Source organism: Dipodomys ordii, unplaced genomic scaffold (genome assembly GCF_000151885.1).
Source record: "Dipodomys ordii isolate 6190 unplaced genomic scaffold, Dord_2.0 Scaffold18, whole genome shotgun sequence".
Classification (NCBI taxonomy): Eukaryota; Metazoa; Chordata; class Mammalia; order Rodentia; family Heteromyidae; genus Dipodomys; species Dipodomys ordii.
The window spans coordinates 19,515,503-19,532,086 of NW_012267234.1; the positions used below are offsets into that span (position 1 = coordinate 19,515,503).

At 56.2% G+C, this 16,584-nt stretch overlaps 1 protein-coding gene across 1 annotated transcript in view; it reads right to left on the bottom strand.

Moving 5' to 3' along the window:
* Positions 1-1,053: 1,053 nt before the first annotated feature.
* Positions 1,054-16,584, bottom strand: part of Fbxo31 (F-box protein 31) — a 17,361-nt gene continuing 1,830 nt past the window's right edge. Inside the window, exons 2-9 of the mRNA XM_013012746.1 lie at positions 11,148-11,219; positions 9,227-9,303; positions 8,779-8,946; positions 7,873-7,947; positions 6,151-6,260; positions 5,659-5,812; positions 4,266-4,609; positions 1,054-2,343 (exon numbers count right to left, since the gene is read on the bottom strand). Coding sequence (XP_012868200.1) covers positions 2,121-2,343; positions 4,266-4,609; positions 5,659-5,812; positions 6,151-6,260; positions 7,873-7,947; positions 8,779-8,919 — 1,047 coding nt within the window. The 5' untranslated portion in view covers positions 8,920-8,946; positions 9,227-9,303; positions 11,148-11,219 and the 3' untranslated portion in view covers positions 1,054-2,120. The remainder of the gene's footprint in view (positions 2,344-4,265; positions 4,610-5,658; positions 5,813-6,150; positions 6,261-7,872; positions 7,948-8,778; positions 8,947-9,226; positions 9,304-11,147; positions 11,220-16,584) is intronic.

The window sequence follows — 16,584 nt, forward strand, 5'->3', positions numbered from 1 at the left end:
GTCAGCTGCAAAGGGCAGTGACATCATGAAATGGGAAGAAACCAATGCCCATCCTGGCGAGGTCTGCCTGCCAGGTGCCTGAGGCAGGCACTGTGGGCCTTGAAGGTACCCAACTCGAACTGCCACTGCTCCTGGAACTGCATTCCCAGAACCTGACAGGGACAGCCTCTGGGGTCCCCACCTGCAGTGGGGAAAACCCTGGCCTTGGATGGCACGCAGGTCATCTGAGACTGATCAAGGACACCGAAGGGGGTGGGGGAAGCCAGCGTCTGAGTAACTCACAGTCTCATGGCCAGGAAGGGGCTGGCAGATGATCGGGCCTGGCCTTCCTGACTGCTGACCCTCCTGCTGGGGAAAAAAAAAAAAGACCAGGTGCCAATGGCTCACACCTGTAATCCTAGCTACTCAGAAGGCTGAGACCCGAGGGTCGCAGTTCAAAGACAGCCTGGTCAGGAAAGTCTGTGAGATTCTTACCAATGAACTATTCAGAAAAAGTGTAAGTGGGCTGGGAAGGTGGCTCAGTACTAGAGTGCTTGCCTCGCATGCATGAGGCCCTGGGCTCGATTCCTCAGCACCACATAAGCAGAAAAGGCCAGAAATAGCGCTGTGGCTCAAGTGATAGAGTAGGCCCAGAGAGGCCTCCCAGAGGACCTGTAGGCTAGACCTGGACAACTACCTCAAGAGCAAACCTGCACCTGCCACTGGACAGATGCATGGGAGGGCAGGGTTCAAAAGCCAGCTGGGAGAAACTCCTTAGAAAATGCTAAGGACAAGTTGGTCTCTCTGCAAAGGTACAACTGCCACCTCCTTGGCACCAGGGCAGGCTCACCTAGAAACCCACGCAGGGACTCAGCTAGCCAGAGGCTGCAGGAAGCACGAGAGTTCTCAAGGGTCACCAGGTACTAGTGACTCACACCTGTAGACCTAGCTACTCAGGAAGCTGAGATCTGAGGACTGCAGTTCAAGGCCAGCCCCGAGACTCTTTATCTCCAATTAGCCACCAGACATTGGAAGTGGCACTGTGGCTCAAGTGGTAGTGTTAGCCTTGAGCTGAGGTCCCAAGTTCAAGCCCTATGACCAACATTTAAAAGAAAAAAATTTGCAAGGGTCTACACATACGGTTTCTATCCTTCGGCAAAGACATGATGGGGTCTGACACGTGTTAACAGCGTGGGGCACACTAGTGCACCTCAGGATCTCCACGCCCAAGGGTCCCCATGGATCGTGGCCATCCAGTGCTGTGCCACACATGGGCATGTGGCAAGAAGTGCCACGTGCAGTACAGCTGCCCACAACTCATCCACACGGAGCTTCACAGGCAGCCTGCACCACCCAGCCAGCATGTCTGCATGGAGAATGGCAGCTGCGTGCCCCACAGTACGAGACACACACCCAGAGGACGCACACGGGAGACAGGAGGGAAGGGTACATACAAAATGGTGCGCCACCAAAACTGGCTGCAGGGGACAAGGAACATCAGATCCATGCCTTGGGCCGAAGCTGGAGCCTATCTGGGGCAGGCACACAGGCCACGTCCCTATCCTGTGTCACTGGTGAGAGAGGTCCCCTGTGCCCCAAAACTCAGCAAGTGAGCAGAGAAGCAGGAATCTAATCCAGGGCCCTGCACACCAGTTACTTCAACTTCTGAGACCCTTCTCACACCCACGGCCTGTCCACACTGCCATACTTCTGACAGCTTCATTCTCCCGACCACCCTCACGGGCCCCAGCCTTGCCAGCAGGAGTGGGCAGAGCGGAAGTCCCACCCACAGAGCCGCTCGTCTGCCCAGGGATCACACAGGTCCATTCCGCCTCCTCTGGCAGAGGGTCTGTTGAACTTCTGACACCGCAGTTCACAGGGGAACTCCATGCCCATGCCCACAGCCTCTCCATCCTGTCTATCCTGACTCACTCTTCCTTCAGTGTTTGCTTATGGTGTTTTGTTATGTTTTGCTGTTGTTGACATGCTCAGCATTCTTCTTCACAGCTACTGTGAATGTACAGGAATATGTTACACACTATACATAAACCAGGACCCTGGTGAGCAGGTGTGCATCCGGGAAAAGGCTGCTTTCCAGTGCATGCTGGGCCTTGGCCACACAGCCCGGGGCAGCATGGCGGTCAGGAGCTGAGGGACTGGATGTTCTTGAGCATCTCGTCGAAGGCCTGCGGGGACGGCGCATCTGCATTCCGGAAGGTGGCCTGGACACGGCTGTACAAGCTGAAGGACTTCAGTTCCAGCCAGAGGAAGCCAAAGCGGTTCTCGTCGAAAAGGACAAAGACACCAGGTGTGCGCTCGGGGCTGGTAAAGCCATGGCCAGCGATGAGGCCCGTGCCATAGAAACTAGAGAGCAGAGCATGAGAAGGAAGGCTCTATTGAGAAAGCCGGCACCACCAGCATCCAAAGCGCCCTTCCCACCACCCCAGCCACAGCAGGGCCAGAAGCCCTGACCGAACCCCACTGAGGACAAGCAAGGCAGACACCGTGGGTGCAAGCAGGCACCACCAGCATCCAAAGCGCCTTTCCCACCACCCCAGCCACAGCAGGGCCGGAAGCCCTGACCGAACCCCACTGAGGACAAGCAAGGCAGACACCGTGGGTGCAGAGGGCCAGGATGCAGGCCTGACTGATTACTCCGTCGCCCACCTCACAGCAGCCCTGCCTGGCAACAGCCTCACAGAGCAAGCCCCGGAAGCCTACGTCACTGTGGGTACATCAGTTGGTTGTAGCAGAGACCACCTGAGACTAACACCGACTAAAACCTGCAAAGCTTCATGCAGGCCTTTGCAGCCCACATCTGACTCAACCACAGCTCTGTCCACTGTACAGGGTCTGAGCGCCCCCAGCAGGTAAGGAAAAGTTAGAACTGGCAGACTCCTCAGGGCACGGGGCGGGGGACGCTGCTACACCCCAGACACATGTGGATCCTCCAAGCAGCAAAGGAAACAGCCGAGGGGCAGGGCTGGGCTGCAGAGGCAGCTTACGGGGAGTCTCCACAGCCACTGTGCCAGCCACTGTGCCTCTGGTTATGGCAAGAACGCAGATACAGAGAAAGGAAGGGCACAGCCACCCTTGTTGGCCAAAGAAGCGTTCAACACAGGATGGAATGGAGAACTGGACTGTGCAGCTCTGCTGGTCAGGCGTGGGCTGCCACAGCAGAGCTGTGGAGATCTATGCTGGCGTGGGACACTGGGGATTGGAACATTTTTATAGGGTAACAAAGCTATTTTCTTTCACAGCCATTCAAAACTACAACTGCTGAAATTATACTGAGCCCCTATTTGAAAACCCAGTGACGTTTCTCTGCACATGAAAATACTGCGCATTTTCCACCACCTGGAGGGGCCCTCATTTCCCCGTAATGTCCTACTGTGAACCAACACTACGGACATGGCAGCAGCCACCTGCAGGCTAAAGGGAAGTGACCCTTCAGGATGAAGGCAGGGGCAGAGGAACGGACGCCTCACCTGAGACTGACCCTACGGCAGCCATCCAGCAGGACTTTGTCCTGGTGGACTATTCTAGATCTGCCCTGTCCAGTACAGCAGCCCCCAGCCACTGATGGCCACTCGGCAATTGAAATGTGGTCCATGAGACCAGGAGACTGCACTTACTCGTTTTGCTCAATTTTAGCAAATTGAAGAGGCATGGGCAAAGGCCTGGTTCATCTATGCAGAGGGCCTAAAGGGAGAAGGGCATAGAACCAGGAACACAGACTGAAGGCAGAGACCAGGTCACAGGTGTAAATGCAAAAGCCGAGAAAGGTACAGGCTGAATGGCAGCCCAAGAACAGCAGGAAGAGGAGGTGGCGTGCGTGGCAGTAACCCCCCAGGGGCCGGTCACAAGCCAAGGGCCCCATGTGCACTGCACTCACCAGGCAGCTGGGGTGAGGCCCGTGCCCACCGTGAGCTGCCCACCCCCGCCAGGACACCCAGGTGGACAGGAGAATTCTCGCCACAAGGGGCAGGTGACGCCTGTGCTCTTCACTGTCACTTATCAAAGCTTCGGGACACTGACCTGGGCTCTCTTACTCGGCCTTAGGTCTAAGTAAGGCCCCCAGAAACCACTGGTGGAGTTGTGGTGTTTGTGCCAGTCACCCTCAGTCACCAGAGGGGTGACAGGACAAGACCCTCCTCCCTGGAAGCTGTGAAGCAGGGCCGGGGCGGAGGCCGGGGCCGGGGCGGAGGCCGAGCGCGGGGCACTCAGGCCACGCTGTCAGAGCTCAGGTGCACAACAGGTGGAGCCAGGGCCCTCGTGGTCCTTACCACATTCTGCAGGTGCGTGGGTATTTCTCGTTCCTCGAGCTCACGCCCACAGGCAGCACAAAAGGCTGCCCCTGCCCGGCCGGGGCTGAGGCTGCTTCATCCCCGGGCTCCTTACTGTCCTGGGCAGCTGCCCCGTCGGGTCCCCTGGCGGCCAGCTGTTCACGAGGTGGGGCGGGGCCGTCACCAGCCTCCTGCTGCTGCTCCCTCCGCACCTGCTCGTGGACCTCCAGCACAATGCGTGAGAGCTCGTTGAAGTTGCACAGGTTCTCGACGTCGGGCAGCTGGATGCGGTGCCTCAGGTCAATCTCCACCGTCTGCTGCCCAGCAGGGATGTTAGGGTCACCCTGTGGAGCCGGTAGACAGCAGCGGTGGGTCTCCGAGCCAAAGAGACTGCACAGCTCTGGCCTGGACCCTCCCCGGCTGCTAGGACACACTGCGGGGCTCCCCTGACTCAGCAGCAGTCCTTAAGAAGACCTAGATGCCCTTGACAAGCCAGTGCCCGGTGGCAGCCCCATGGAAAGGGGTTTCAGAAGAGGAGGCAGCGGTGCTAAGCCTGCCGGCACTGTGCGCCCCTGTGCCCACCCTTGGGTGGGAACCAAGCAGAGGGCGGCAGGCCCAAGGAACTCCCAGACCTGTCTACCTGAGCACACAGCTGGCACTGTCTCCAGGAGGCCCTGGGCCAAGGCTCGGAAGCTCGGGAGGAACACACACCGGCGAGGAAGGGCGCGGCCTCCAAGCCCAACAGCCAACACAGGCCACACACGGGACCTGGACCAGAGCATCAGACCTCCTGACCATGCAGGAGCAGCATGCCAACCTCGGGGAAGAACTACCCTCACCATGCCTGATGAGGCCTGCCCTTCCACAGGAGCTTCCAAAAGCACAGGAAGCTCAGACGGGACACCACACTTCCTCAGGGCAGGACGGCCCTGTCAGCCTAACACCAAGCCGGCAGATTGGGGGTGGGGGGGAAGGGAAGCTTTACTGTGAGACACGCTTGCGCCCAGCCCGGGACAGCAACAGCATCTATGACGTCACACAGGTCCCAGTGAGGCTGCGGCTCGGGCCCCTCTCCCAGGCCCCGGCTAAATCAAAACCTACAGATCCCGGCCCCGGGACCTCTCAGCAGGCCCACGCGGAATTCCCAGGGCGTCTGAGCTTCAGCATTGCCTGCAGACAATCCAGGCTGCAGGCTAACCTTGGGGACCCTGTGGAAAACGCAGCATCTCCTTCCAGGACGGGAGGGTCCAGACCCAGCACCCCAATCCCCACTGGCGAGGGGCCAGGACCCCAAGTCCTGAGCCCACTGCGGCAGCCAGGGGGCAGTGGCCTGAGTGTAGATGGAGCCACGCACACTGGTCCCACCGGGAGGCCTCTGTATGACACAACTCACGGTGATCTTGGTGCCCCTGGCGTACTGGCCGTGGAAGCTGAGCATCACAATCTCCAGGCCGTGGCTGCCGTAGGTGCCCTTGAAGAGGCCCGGCTTGATGAGGTCATCAGGGTGGCTGGGCGGGAGGTAGATCCGGCGGTAGGTGAGGCAGTTGCTGCGGGGGAGACAGGCAGAAGGAGGGGTTCGGCTCCACCCGGGCAGGCCTCTTCCAGGCCTGAGGGCAGCATACCCAGCCACGTCTTTCACACCGCAGCCTGAAGGCATAAAATCCTGGTCTCATCACACGTCCCACAAAGCCTAGAGGGATGGCTCCCGAACTACCTCTTCCCAGGGGCAAAGGGAAGTGCTCTTCCCACTCTGTTACCCCTGGGAAAGAGGCTCGGGTCACAGCAACTAGTTCATAGCAGCTAGAGAGAGGAGAACTACAGTCAAGAAAGGGCTGTGTTCACAGCCCCACAGGGAGGCGAGGCCACAGCCACAGGCCTTGCTTACTCGTACTGACTGGTGTAGATGAACTTCATCAGGATTAGCTCCTGCATGTGCTCATGGAATATGTCCTCCAACGTGCGGCCCCATTCCTCCTTCAGCCATGTCCGGAATTCCTTCCAAGAGAACACAGCATGAAAACCACAGCACTGTGACACGAGACCGTGTGGCCAGGCGGGCATGGTGTGCATGGGCTTCCCGGTGGGCAGGTGAAATCCCCTCCACGTCCACGGCGGGCCAGTGACAAGCACCAGGACTGGGCCATGGTCCAGACCCCCAGGGGGCAGCAAGGCTGGGCCGTGGCCTCTGGCAGCGCTCCTAGGTACAGACCATTTCCCACTGCACCACACAAGCCCCGCTCTCAGGATCCTGGGCGAAGGCTGGATTTAGGGGAGCACATTCCCTACCGGCCACACAGGTCAGCTGAGGCCACCACAGCTGTGGCTGCTGTCTCGGGGCTCTGAGCCACAGCCACCACAGCATGAGTGCGCACACCCACGGAGAGCAGCTGACAAATGCCACACCGCCAAGGCACCCAACTCACAAACCACTCAGGATATTTCGTGTTTAGTCTGCTTCCACACCATGAGCATTACTTATCCAAATTTTGGACACGGACCTGTGGCTCAAGTGGAGAACACCAGTGTTGAGTGAAAAAACTTGGGACAGTGCCCAAGCTCTGAATCCAAGCCTCAGCTGAGGGGATGGGAGGAGTGCAGATGTCAGAGGTCTTCGTGCTATGTGCTTCCAAAGACTAACCAGCACTCCACAAATCAGGTGTGGGAGAATTTCAGACTTTGCCAGTAGGCCTTGCAGACACCCAGGTACAAAGAACACAGAAAGATCTATTGCCAGCAAAGGGACCGGCAAGACCCTTCTCACAAAGAGAGGGGTGAGAAGTGCCAGCTACTGTCTCAGATGGTCTTTTATATGGTCTTAGCTATCCCAAAGGGGTGATCTCTCAGGGAAAGGGGTGGGGCTAAGCACTTGCTGCCTTTACTACGTGGGCTGAGTGTTGCCTAGAAGCTATGAGGGAGGAAGCCTCTGGGCTAACCACAGGCAAAAGCAATTGGAGAAAGCAGGGCTGGGAAGGTGGCTCAGTGGTAAAGTGCTTGCCTAGCATGCATGAAACCCTGGGTTCCATTCATAAGTACCACATACACAAAAGCCAAAAGTGTCACTGTGGCTCAAGTGGTCGAGCACTAGCCTTGAGCACAAAGAAGCTCAGGAACAGTGCCCAGGCCCTAACTTCAAGCCCTGGGGCGGGCAAAAAAAAAAAGTTACAAATTATCAACTAATATGTCATGACTGGAACTGAAAACCAGAATCATGGCAGAAACAGGAATGAAACCGACACAGCCGAGCTACAAATCAACTCGAGTCCATATACCACAGCAAAACAAAAGTGCATCTTCCTAAAAGCCTGGAACAGACCCTCCACCTGTTCTGTGTCCCACCCAGCACAAAACAAAGTGGCCAAAGTCAAGTCGGGATCTCTTGGAGTCTTCTCCTCTCAGTTCAAACCCTCCCTTCCCCCCAGATCAGAACCCACCAGACAAAGTTGTATTCATGGTCACAAGTCAGATCATTTAGGCACCAGCACAGGAGGGCACACCAGGTAGGGAGCCTTGCTGCTAGTCACAGGAGGCGGGCTCCCACTGCACAGCCTCCTGTGTACGTGTAAGGACCAGGTTGCACTCTGAGAACCCCCTTCTCTGTGGCGCTCACCTCCTGCCTCCCTCCGGACATCCTGTGGTGGTCCGTCTGGTTGCACTTGGTGGAGAACTCGTCCTTCTTCACAATCTTCAGTGACAGAAGGAAAAGATGCAGAGGAATGCAGGTCAGCCTCAGCTGCAGCCACAGCTGAGCTGTGTGACAAGACCAGAGCCTCCATCTGAGATCACACGTGCACATAAAAGCTCGCACACGCACACACGCACACACATGCACACACACACACACACACACACACACACACACACACACAGAGGCCCATCTGAAAACGCACAAGATGAGGCCAAAATCGATCATGAAAGGAGAGCAACAGAAGGCACCAGGCCTGTGCTGTTCTGGGGGCGGGACGCCCTGCCAGGGCTGCGGAGCACTGACTGCACACTGTACCCACAAGGCCAGCGACTGAGAGGAAAGTTTTACTCTAAGCTCGTGATCTTTGTTGTTTTGTTTTTTGCTGGTCTTGGGGCTTGGACTCTGGGCCTGGGCACTGTCCTGAGCTGCTTTTGCTCAAGGCTAGCACTCTACCACTTGAGCCCTGGTGCCACTTCCCACTTTTTCTGTGATTTAATTGGAGAAGAGTCTCAAGGACTTTCTGCTTGGGCTGGCTCTGAACCATGATCTTCAGACCTCAGGCTCCTGAGTAGCTAGGATGACAGGTGTGAGCCACTGGCGCCTGGCAAAGGAGCTGAGTGTGCAGTGTCAGAACCAAAGGCTCCGATTAATGCAAAACCCGGAGCTGGTTCGAGACAGAGGCATCCCGCCCCTCGGCAGCTGCGCAGAGAGCGCACTGCAGAGCAGGGATACCTCCCCACTCCATGCGCAGCTAAGAACGCCCCACCCACCCAGGAAGGCACCGGGACTGAGAGGCCACATGCATATGGGGGCCCAGCCCTCACCCACCTGGACATGGCCATTGTGTGGCCCTTTGTGGCCATACATACACTCCACGGTGGCCGACCTCCTCTCCATCAAGTGGATTCTAAACAGAGGCTTGGATCTCATGGGGTCATCAACGTGGGGATCATGGGGCGGCAGATACATCCAGCCCACGATGAACAGGCCATCCACCTGCAGAGACAAGAGGGCACGGGCTCACCCTCACTGGTCCATCAGGTCTGGACCCCCAAACTAGTGTTCCACAGATGCTGAATGCAGCCTGTCCACAGCCAGCGACATCTTATCATCAGACAAGACAAGGTCATGGGGAGAAGGTGAGCGAGCTGCTCAGAAGGAATCTTTGCCCATCTGAGTAGAGCCTGGCCCCGAAGCGACCTGGTGAGGCGCCCACTGGTCTCAGCAGGCCCGTGCTTCCTGGGTGCTCTGGCCACCCCGTGTGAAGCTGACTCACCACCACATTCAGCAGGCCTCCATACGGCCCAATGTCCGGCTGCCACAGCCCCAGGATGTGTCTGTACCGGTGAAGCACTGCAGGAAGGGAAGGAGCAAGCGTCACTTAGACACAAGGCGTGGGGAAGGAAGACATCCTCCCTCCAGTCCCCTCCTGAAGGGAGGCCTGGTCAGAGTCAGCCCCGAAGCCCTCGCTGTTAACTGACAGAGTGGGCTGGTTCACACAGGCCCCGGCTGCTAAGATGACATCCACAGTCTCCAGGGGTCGTGAACAGTTTCTGAGCCCTGGGGACACTCAAGGGGAAAGGTGGCAGCTAGAGTTCACCAATCTGGTCTAGGTATAGAGGAACATGTTCGCCTGTGTGTCAACTAAAGGAAATGACCACCACCCAACCAGCCCGAATATCACCCAGGACTCTGAGCAGCAGGACACACAGGGCCTGACCGGGGCGGGCAGCGGGCACACTTCCTTTCTCCATCAACCCAAGTCTGCTGCTGAAGCAGTCATAAAACCAGCCTTGTCTTATGGTCAGGAAATAACAGCTGGTGCTTAGTAAACAAGGCAAGGACTGGAAACAAGTACTGTGCCCCACACATGCTGAGATGTGTGGGTGGGAAATACAGACATCTGAAATTTCCACTGTGTGTGAGCCTGTACCAGGGCTTCAACTTGGGTCTAGTACTCAGCTTGGTGGTGGTGGGGCTTGAACTCAGGGCCTCAGCGCTATCCCTGAGCTCTTTTGATCAAGACTAGTGCTCTACCACTTTCAGCCACAGCACCACTTCCAGTTTTTGAGTTAACTGGAGATACAAGTCTCACATGGACTTTTCTGCCTGGGCTGGCTTCGAACTATGGTCCTCAGATCTCAGCATCAGGGGTAGCTGGGATTATAGGCATAAGCACCTGGCTCTACTCAGCTTTTTTACCCACAGCTGGCATTCTACCACTTGAGCCACAACTCCAGTCCAGCTTTTTTGCTAGTTAATTGCAAATAGAATCTTGTAGGCTTTTCTGCCCAGACTAGCTTTGAACAAGAAACCCAGCTTCCCAAGAAGCTAGGATACAGGTATAAGCCACAAGTGCCAAGCTGCAACTTACTTTCAACTACATTAAAACAAGTCAAAAAAGCTGGACACCAGTGGCTCGTGCCTGTAATCCTCGCTACTCAGGAGGTCTGAGGATGGCAGTACAAAGCCAGCCCAGGCTGGGAAGTCCATGACATGAGACTTGTATCTTCAATTAACCATTCAAAAATTGAGGAGGTGCAGGCCAGAATGGAGGGGCTGAGCCTGGTCAGGGTATGTTGTGTGCAGATGTGGACATGTCAAGATGAATTTCCTCTATAACTAGTTGATGTTAATCAAAGGTCCCTAAGGAGGAAGGCACAGTGCAGATGGACGGGAAAGTCACTTCTCATGTCCACAGAACAGCAGGAAGACTACGCTGACAACTGTCTACCTCACACAAGTGTCCATAGTAGCGAGGATGCTGACTGTTCCCAGAACAAAAAAATAAATGGCTACGGTTACAGACACACCTTGGTCTGACCACTATACATGGCCGCTGCACCGGAATGGCACAAGGTGCCCATACAACTATGTGCAGGTACAGGTGTCCACTAACGTCAGGCCTACAATGGGTGAGGGCAGCCCCTGCCCGCCATGGGTGAGGCCTTGGGTTCCATCCCCAAGTTCAAAAGATGCAAAATGGGTTAAATATAAGGCATCTCAGATGCCTTTCACCACCGTGGACTGACTGGTGCACTCAGGAGAAGACAGCGCCCCCCGTTTCAGTGCTGTATTCCCTGTGCTGCGTATGACTGGACACAGTGTCTGAGGACAAGCCACCACCCCGCCCTGTTCGGTCCTGCACCGCTGGTGCTGGCTGGCTGCTTTGCTACAAAGCGGAAGACGGAACTCACGCTGTGCGTAGACATGGCGGAAGGACACGCCTGGGCTCTCCAGCCTCCGCGGGTTCTCACACACGCCATACTCTGCAACAAGAAACACGTGCTAGGGTTAACATGAGATCTCACAGGGCGATGCAGACAGACGGACAGGCAGGAGAGGAGGAGGGCGTGGAGGGCATCTTCCGCGCAGTGACTTCTGGGCGGGCCACCGCCACGGGCCCCCAAGCATCACAGTCTAGCACAGCACAGGCCCTCCGTGAGCGGCCATCCTCATCGTCTGCTCTGATGAGGATGGCCACCTGACCTACAACGGAACAAGGCAACCCCAGAGTGCGGACAAGGGTGGCAGAGCATCCGCCACTGTTCCTACTCCTGAGAACCAGACTGACACTGGTGTTGGGCTAGGCCCACGGCAGCCACGGCTACCGTTCTGAAACAGAGCCTGCACTGGCCCACCCCAGCTCCGCAAACGCCTCCTGCAGCCACGTGGCGACAGCAGTGCCGTCCTCAAGGATGGCTGGAGCGGGTATCCCGCGAGGTCAGGCAGAAGCCGTGGAGACAGAGCTCAGCTCCATCTCTGCGAGGAAGAGACTTCCCACCGCGTGGCCCTGACTGCGTGTGCGCACTCTGCCATTCTGTCCTCTGGGAAGCCCCAGCCCGGGGACACCAGGGCTGATGGGAGACAGAGTAAGGAAGCCCCCAGCTCAGGGAAGCAGGCTGCAGCAAACGAAAAGCCCTTTTTTTTTTTTTTTGTCGGGCTTGAACTCTGGGCCTCAGCTCTTCAGCTCGAGGCGCGCACTCTACCTTGTGAGTCACAGCACTACTTCCAGTTTTCTGGTGGTTTATTGGAGATAAGAGTCTCACGGACTTTCCTGCCTGGGCTGGCTTTGAACAGGGATCCTCAAATCTCAGACTCCTGAATAGCTAGGATCACAGGCGTGAGCCACCAGCACCCAGCTAATAAACCCCTGCTCTTTGGGCCTGTGCCCGCCACCGCCGCCAGGCCCCTCAGTGAGACTCAAACCAGGAAGCGGGAGGCAGCAGCACGGAGACAGGCTGGGGTCAGCTGGGCGCATGCCCAGTGCTGGAGGCCCAGAGCAGGAGCAGAGCCTGCTCAGCTACGGGACTGCTCCCACCCCTCACTGTCTACTGCTTGAAGGAAGTTCTTCCTGACTGTGCGCAGAGCGGTGCATGGGACAGCACAGAAGACGGCACAGGCCTGTCTGACTGCCAGGGTGGAGGCGGGCCTGCAGGAGCACGGGGCCTGGCATGGAGCCCTGGGAGGCTCATGCCTCCCAGCCTCACTCACTAAGTGGGCATTCACACAGAACGAGGAGCAGCCAGGGCCAGGTGGACAGCGGCCACACCTGGTGCCACACCTGCTGCCCGCCCTGCCCCCATGCCCAGCACAGCCTGGCGGATTTGAGTTTCCAAACCACTTCTGGAAGCACTCGGTGAATACAAGCATACGAAGGCCAATCCAGATCTGTCTCTAAGAGAAAGGAAAAGAGGGATGTGGCTCATGGAGAGCACCCACACCTTGGCAGAGTGCCAGATGCCAGTGTTCACACATGCTCCCAAGCAAAGATGCCACCCCATCCCCCAGACACCCTTGGGAACTGCCTGAGGGGTCAGGTCATGGACCGGCCAGGCCACTCCTGGCAAGTCTCCAGCACCACTCCACTCACTGTGGCGAGGGGCGCTCATTTGCTAGCTCTCTTCCATTTAAAGACACCCTGCACAGCACCATCTTCCTCACCTCCCCGCCTGGTGAAGTCCAAGACTACAGCAGTGGTTCAGGCCAGCACGCCTGTGCACGGGCCCCTCCCCAGCGCCGAGACAGAGAGACAGAGACAGGGCTGGGGGGGGGGGAGAGGAGGGGGCTCTTTAAGGAGGCCAGGCCTCCCTCCAGGATGCGGGCGGCTCCTGGCTTCCTGACAGACTGTCCCTCCCACCAGAACAGGTAGGCGCTTCCAGTGTCAACAGAAGCCAAAATGTAAAACCTTTTTCCAAGACGACCCTCCAGGTTCAGCCATGGCTAAAAGCTACATTTCTGTTTCTCATCAGCAAACCAAAGCACAGAAATCACTTTCCATTTTTTCAGGAAAAAAAAATAATTAGCACTGGCCAACAATTTCCAGTTTTCAAAAAGGTCAAACATTACAGAAAATTTTTATTTCAGGTTTTGATGAAATTTAAGCCTACTTTAGACTTCCAGCTAATCAAAACATTGTATAGAGATCTGTCTAGGTGTCACCCAAGTATCCGTCATCAAAAGAAGACCCTGCCAGGCTGATGGGCAGAAAGGCCTCCGACCAGCCTTGGTTTAGAATGAGGGCTTGAATTTTCTCAATTCGTTGGCCTGTGCGGTCTTCACAGAGCACCTCATAAGTGGACAGTATCCAAACTGGCTACAGCCACTGGGGTGAAGCACTGACCAGCCAGGGCAGAGGGCTGGCGCTGGGCACCCTGGGAAACGGTGATATATGCACAGTTGCCCCCAGCCACCCCTCCCCGAGTAGCAGGAGAGGCCAGGCAGTGATGCAGGACACAGCATGGACACAGCATGCACAGGCGTGGGACACACTCAGCTCAGCCTCTCTTCAGGGCCACACCCGCGACCCGAGGTTCTGCTGGTCTAGCTTCAGGACAGACCTGGCTTCCGAGGAGAAACCTTTCATGGGCTCAGGAAGGACCAATTTTAGCCCAGACCACTCCAGATGCCAGTAGTGGGGCCAGCAAGGCCGAGGTGGCCCAGAAATAGTGACCACACTGCCACTAACCGGACCAGGGTGACGCAGAGCTGCTCACTGCGGCAGAAACAGACAAGCGTGTCTTCCTGCCAGGGCTGGGTTCCAGCCCCACACCTCCTGTCCTCCTATACAAGACTCAGAAAGGGATACTTCCCCCAGTTCTCACCAAACCCTCATCAAGTCTCACTCATCCTTCCGAGACCCGGCTGTGTATATGAAGCCAGGAAACCTACAGGGTGGAAGCAGCCCAGCCTCCCCGCCACAGGTGGGGCAGTGCAGGTCTTCATCTAAGCCTCTGGACTTGGGTCTTGTCAGCGTCCGTAACACTCAGTGTACTCAGTGTGCTCAGCCTATGTGGAGCTGTAATAGCTGCCAGAACAGCCCAGCAGGACAGCACACCATGCGAGCCTGGCCCTCCCCAGGCTGAAGGCAACCTGAACTAGAGCCAGACTCTGTTTACAAAAACAAAAAAATAGGGGCTGGGAAGGTGGCTCAGTGGTAAAGCATTTACCTTGCATGCATGAGGCCCTGGGTACGATTCCTCAGCACCACATAAGCAAAAAGAAAAAAGCCGGAAGTGGCGCTGTGACTCAAGTGGTAGAGCGCTAGCCTTGAGCTGAAGAGCTGAGGGACAGCGCCCAGGCCCAGAATTCAGGCTCCATGACTGGACCAAAAAAACAAAAAACAAAAAATAGCCAGGCGCCGGTGGCTCACGCCTATCATCCTAGCTACTCAGGAGGCTGAGATCTGAGGACAACGGTTCAAAGCCAGCCCGGCAGGAAGAAAACTGGAAGTGGCGCTATAGCTCAAGTGGTAGAGCGGTCGCCTTGAGCTGAGGGTCAGCGCTCAGGCCCAGAGTTCAAGCCCCATGACTGACAAAAAGAAAAAGAAAAAAGTTTGCAGAATAAGGCCGCTCACAGGCCATAGAAGTCACATAGGCACAATCCAAAAACCCAGACCTTTAGAGTTGCAAATTCCTCAAGAGTTACAAGTGAAGTTCAAAAGTGACTATGGCTGGGAATACGTGACACCCTGGTTCAATTCCTCAGTACCACACAAACAAAAAAGCTACAAGTGGCACTGTGGCTCAAACGGTAGTGATAGCCTTGAGCAAAAAGAAGCTCAGGGATAGTGTCCAGGCCTGAGTTCAAGCCCCAGGGCAAAAAAAAAAAAAAAGTGACCATCCGACAAATCTGTTCAGATTATATAATAAAATCTACAAGTGAAGGAAAGAAATTTATGTATAACCCAACGTGGAAGAAATGGTTGTATTGTCAAAGCTCATAGAATTCGCAAATATTATAGACCATGACAATCACAATTTGCCTTGTGGTTAAAATGTTTGTGACTTTAAGTACCATTATCCTACAATACTGTTGAAATTTATGTAATCACTTAATCTCAATAAAAGAATTATCTTTAAAAAACCCTTCAAGTCAAAGAAAAATAAAAGGAAAAAAATCAAAGGCTAAAAAGTAAGAAAAATCCAACTCCCAGTAAAGCTCATGGGGCAGGGAGCTGAGTTCACAGTGCCCAGCAGGCTGGGCAGGCCCTCTGCCACACCCAGCCCCCTGGCCCTCGATTGGGGCCACCAATCTCCCTGCTGCTAGAGTTGTGAATCAGTTAAGCTTCCTCCCCACAGTCCACCAAAAATCACTCCGGGAACCTCCTGAGCCTTCTGCAGGCTGGCGATGCAGACTGCAGGAGTGGACCCAGGGAACGCTCAACTGTGCCTGGACTTTGAACTGCAAAAACAAACTATATGAGCAAGGCTCAATAAAGTTTTTAAAGCAAAAATGGATTGCCTAAGAAGAGAGAAGACAAAGAGCAAACCGGAAGTTACAAAAGGTACTGTGAAAAGGGCCAAGCAACTTCAGGACCACGCAGCCACCACTGATGTGGGCTCCCCGTGGCTCTCAAAGCCACCCCGTGGGAATGGATCTCAGCCAGCACAGGAGAAGGTGAAGCAACCTGCCCTGGACCACACAGCAGGTAAACAGAGCCCGAATTCCACAGGGCTCACCGCAAACCGGGCCTCAACCCCTACATTGTACAGCAAAGCCCAGACTGCTGCCCCGCAGCTGCAAAAGGAAGAGCTTCTTCTGGGCAGCCTGGCCGGGGCAGACACAGCAAAGCAACATCAGCGAGCCCGCCTTGCCACCCCACAACCCTGCCCTCCCATAGTCTGCAAAATGCACAAGTAAAGGGCCTGGCTGTGCTGTGAGTGCAGGCTGTAGCTTGCCAGGCCTCCTGCACACATGGTCTCCGAGGGACGCACAGGACACCACCTCGAGGGGACACCACCACGAGGGGACACCAAATTCATACGTGGCTGCTTGTGTGCACAGAATCGGACTGCAGAGGTCTCTGGCGATTTCTACTTTCTTTGGCTCTTCGGCGCTGTGTGTGTTGTGTACTGATCCACTTACCAAAAGACTAGCGCGCACCTCTCCGGACCGGTGAGCCCCTCCCAGGCCCGAGCCCACCCCGACCCTGCCCTCCCAGGCCCGGGGCCCCACCCGGCCCAGCTCCCATCCTCTGGCCAGGCCACTCGGCCCCTCCGCAGCCCTCCCAGGCCCGGGGCCCCACGTCTGCCCTGCCCTCCGGCCTCGCCTGGGCCGTGCCCTCCCAGGCTCTGGCCCCACCCCTGCCCTAATCGCCAGGGCAGAGCCACGGCTCCCCGGGGGTAGACCCGG